General features: G+C 55.2%; 1 protein-coding gene across 2 annotated transcripts in view; it reads right to left on the bottom strand.

The window, feature by feature from the left end:
* The window catches only part of Rnd1 (Rho family GTPase 1), a 13,988-nt gene extending 10,134 nt beyond the window's left edge, over nucleotides 1-3,854 (bottom strand). The window contains exons 1-3 of one of the 2 annotated variants that reach the window (XM_021183873.1): nucleotides 3,619-3,853; nucleotides 2,923-3,010; nucleotides 247-356 (exon numbers count right to left, since the gene is read on the bottom strand). In XM_021183873.1, coding sequence (XP_021039532.1) covers nucleotides 247-356; nucleotides 2,923-3,010; nucleotides 3,619-3,738 — 318 coding nt within the window. In that variant the 5' untranslated portion in view covers nucleotides 3,739-3,853. Of the gene's footprint in view, nucleotides 1-246; nucleotides 357-2,922; nucleotides 3,011-3,618 lie in introns of both variants that reach the window. The other variant, XM_021183872.1, reaches the window with a different exon arrangement.
* Nucleotides 3,855-4,173: the final 319 nt, after the last annotated feature.

The following is a 4,173-nucleotide window of genomic DNA, read 5'->3' on the forward strand; positions in this document are numbered from 1 at the left end:
TGTAGACCAGGCTGGCCTCAAACTCAGAAATCTGCCTGCCTCTGCCTCCTGAGTGCTGGGATTAAAGGCGTGCGCCACCACTGCCCAGCTGATTTTTTATTTGGAGACAGGGTCTCACTAAATTCTCTGATCTCGAACTGGCTCCACAGCCCAGGGTGAACTTGAACTTGCTTCGACACCCCTCCCCACCCCCAGGAGCTAAGCTAAGCTCATTAGCAGACACCACCACCTCCAGCTCAGCCTCACCTTCTTGAGTGCACTGTCCATGGTCTCTGGACGGCTGATGTCAAAGCACAGCAACACCGCATCTGAGTCGCTGTAGCAGAGTGGACGGACATTGTCATAGTAAGGAGAGCCTGGTGTAAGGGGAGAAGAGCTGAGAGTGAGGCTGAGAGTTAGCTACTGCGTCTCCTCTGCTCTGGAGGCCTAAGCCCAGGCAGGGATCCCTGGGGAATGTAATCTTTGATCCCTTCAAGGCCAGCTCTGTATCAGGGCACTGAGCTATTTCATAGAAGCTTGGGACATGACCATCTGCCAGGAACCATTTCCCCTGGTCCTAAAAGTGGGGTGAGCAGAGGGTGGAGTCACTCTGTGTCTGGGTTTCCTACAGTGGGTTTAAGATGTACTCCTACCAGAGCATCCCAGAAGATGCTGCCAGTACCTATAGAGAGACAAGGATTTGACTCAGGTTCCCTTCACCAGAGCCTGCCTGCTGCCCAACCTCTGCTTCATTCTCCTGCTCTAGGGTCTTCCAGTGAAGAAATAGCCCTGCCTGTTACATAACTGGCTGCCCTGATTCTTTACCTCAGGGGTCAGAACTTTAGGAGGTGGGGGGGCACCCAGAATTTAGTGTTCTACTCCTTACCCACCCAAGTCAGCTTACACGGAAAAGAGCAAAGGGAATATGGTGGCCCCCACCCCTCAGACCTCAGGGTGGTGATCCCAAAGAGCAGAAATACCAATAGCTGTGGAGTTCGAGGCCAGAGCAAGGGTCCTTGGCAGAGGGGAAGAAGGCAATTCAGACCCAGGGTCTAACGGGGTGAATGCTAGGAGCTGAGCCTGGCCCCCTCCACCCTGGGTAAGGAACAGTAGCAGATTTGGAATCCAGACAATCCGTGCTTAGAATAGCAAGCAGCCCCTCTCCCTGTACTGCAATCACCATGGAAACTGGGGGGAATCCAAGCTGAGGTGGGGGTGTCGGTCATAAAAAAGAAGAAGTAAGGGGGAGTTGGGTAGCTGCCTGCTCCTTCAGCAAGCCACCCCCATCTCTTACTGAGGTGAGGTGGGGGCTGGTCTACAGCAGCACTGAGGCAGGGGAGTGCTGCGGTACTGGGGGAGGGGGAGGGGAAAGGGGAGGGGAGCGGGTCTCCATTTTGGCTCCAAGCAATCCCCCTCCCCTGAGGCCAGCAAGTGAATAACAGAAACAGGTTCAGCCCCAGACCAAAGGTAGTGAAGCTCTCCATCCTACACAGTCATTTCCTCTGTCCTTACAGGGACCTGGTTTAAAACAAGGATAACTGATTGCCTTCCAGCCTTTTGAAATGAGGGGGTGGGGTGTGACCTAGGGTAAAAAGACCATCCTGGCTGGTTTTCCTTTATCTGGGTTGGGATTGAAGGACTGTGGGGGTGGGGTGGGGGCATCGAGGGTGGTAATGAGGAGAGAGAGATGAGCCGCAGCAAGGTTCAGGGAGGATTGGAAGGTGGGAGGATACAGCAGGAGAAAACCCATACATCACGCAGCCACGCTGCATTCTGGTCCGATCCAGCCAGCACAGCACAGTCCAGGATAACCAGAACCCTGCCTCCCCTTTCCTGGAACTGCAACGGAGGACCGTGGACCCGCCTGAGGAATTTTGGTTGTGGGGAGAGCGAAAGAAATATCTATCGTTTTCTGTTTACCCATTCCTTATCCCCGGTCTTCCCAGACCTTACAATTGGAGAAGCAGCACAAGATTGCTTCACAGAAGCTGGGTGGCACATTTATCACTCATGCAGGAGAACCTTAGTGCTCTCCAGCTTCCCCGTAAACTCGGGTTGAGCACGTAGAAAATATCCTTTTTGGCAAAGCATGGATTTTTCTTTTCTTTCTCACATGGCTGGCACTTTACTCTTTAAGGATGTCTGAGACAGACTGTTAGAAAGAGGGGCTGGGGTAGAGAAAGTGGGAAGGGCTCAGAAGCAAAGCTGAGCTCTAAAGGGCTTGGGAGCGGAGAGTAGGGAAAACATTGCTTTCTACATTTCCAAAAGATAGACAGGGCATCTCCAACTCACCCCAGCCCAGGGAGAAATGATAAGAACTAGACCCCCATGTGCTCAACTGGACACTGACCCCAGCGTGGACATGCCCTACATTTACTGCCCCCCCCCCAAAGCATCGATGATGAAGCGATGCATCATCGTCTCTAAGCCGCAGCCTCTGACGGGAGGGCTGAGTTGCGGCAAGCAGACAGCTTCGGCCTGAGATGCAGGAGAGCGATATTCCCTCCAAAGCGGGCGGGCGGGCGGGCGAGCGGCTCTCTGCCCCGCCACAGCTGCCTCCAGCAGCACCCTCCTACCTCATTTAACTTTGCTCTGGAGAACTAGAGAGGGAGGGAGAGAGGAGGGAGAGGAAGGGAGAGGAGAGAGACAGAGACAGAGGAGACTGTCTGGTACTCCTGGGGAGTTCTCAGGGCTCCCTTCGCCTCACCATCCAGAGGTGAACTAGACCAGAGACCCAAATGGCACCCAGGCTTGTTCACTGCCTTCCAGGTTCCTCTAAAATCATCAAAGCCCCAACCAAAGAATTTTTTACATTCCTTCCTTCGCTTTCCTGGCAAGCACCTATCTTCAAAGGTGGATTCCGCCCCCCCTCCCCTCTTAAAAAAGCAGCAGCTGCAGCTAGCCAATGGTGGTAGGATGGGGCATTTGGGGGTACAGTCTTACCTGAGGTGTCCCAGAGACTAAGCTCCACTCTCTGTTCCTCTGTCTCCAAACAGGCTGTGTAATTCTCAAACACGGTAGGCACATAGGTCTACGAGGAGACAGGAAACGCTCACACCCCGGCAGCAGCATGCCCTCAGAACCCCACACCAAGCGTTGGCTACACATGCGCCGAAACACCAAAGTGTCAGATGGTGAGAAGCCAGAGGAGGGGGAGCCATTGGGGACTGTAGAGGTATTGGCCTCCCCAGCCTGGGACAAACCCCCTACATCCTAGCTGGTCTGCCTCTCATCTCTAAATGTGTGTCCCATTTTTCAGAGCCACAAGCCAGTTTTAACCTGTCTTCTGCCCTCTAGTCCCTTGGCACAGGTGAACAGGCGAAACAGCAGAAGCCTGCGCAGGGGGTGGGGGGGGGCACCCTCATAGAGCCTTATAGGAGGGGCAGGCAGGTACTGCGTCAAGAATGAAGCCCAGGCTCTCGGGAGCCTCCAGGTCTCAGGGATGAAGGCAAGTGGGAGGGGATATGATGGGTAAAGAGGTGAGGAGGACCGGGCGGCAGAAGTGGGTCAGGTCTCTGGGGAAGCAAGACAGGGCAGTCCTCCAGCCAGAAGGCAAGGCAGGGTGGGGCTGCCTGCGGGTGGTGGAGAGCGCTGTCCGGGACAGGTGGGGATCGACCCCGGGACGGCAGGGAAGCTCACCTCGGGATAGCAGTCTTTCGCTAGCACCTGTAACATCGCCGTCTTCCCACACTGCACGTCTCCCACCAGCACGAGCTTACACCTGACCACCACTGGCTGCGGTGTCCGTCTCTCCTTCATGGCTGCAGCCTCGGAGGGACGTGGACTCACTCGGGTTCAGGGAGGAGGAGGTCGCGCCTCAAGTGTCCGCACTAGCACACTAGCGCCGGTTCCCCGCCTGCCTGCCTCCGACTGAGGCGGAGGAGCGCAAGGCTCCGCTATAAGTCTCAGACTGATCCAATCACAAGAGGAGGCGGACTCTGTCCAGGCCAATCCCTAAGGTGGGATCCCCTGCTGCAGCCAATAGTAGGAGACTCCGAGTCAGCGCCCTCTTCCTCCCTTCCTTTTCTGTTAAAGCTGCACGGTGGCTTCCTCCTGGAAGGGGATTCCCACGCTTTTTGTGTTGCTGTTAGGAGGTCAGGAGGGGACTGGGAGTAAAGCTAAGTGCTCTCTGAGTGTCTATGAATTAGTGTCAAGACCCACAAAGAGCTATGGAATCAGGCTATAGGGTCTGTC

This window comes from Mus caroli, chromosome 15 (genome assembly GCF_900094665.2).
Source record: "Mus caroli chromosome 15, CAROLI_EIJ_v1.1, whole genome shotgun sequence".
Taxonomy (NCBI): Eukaryota; Metazoa; Chordata; class Mammalia; order Rodentia; family Muridae; genus Mus; species Mus caroli.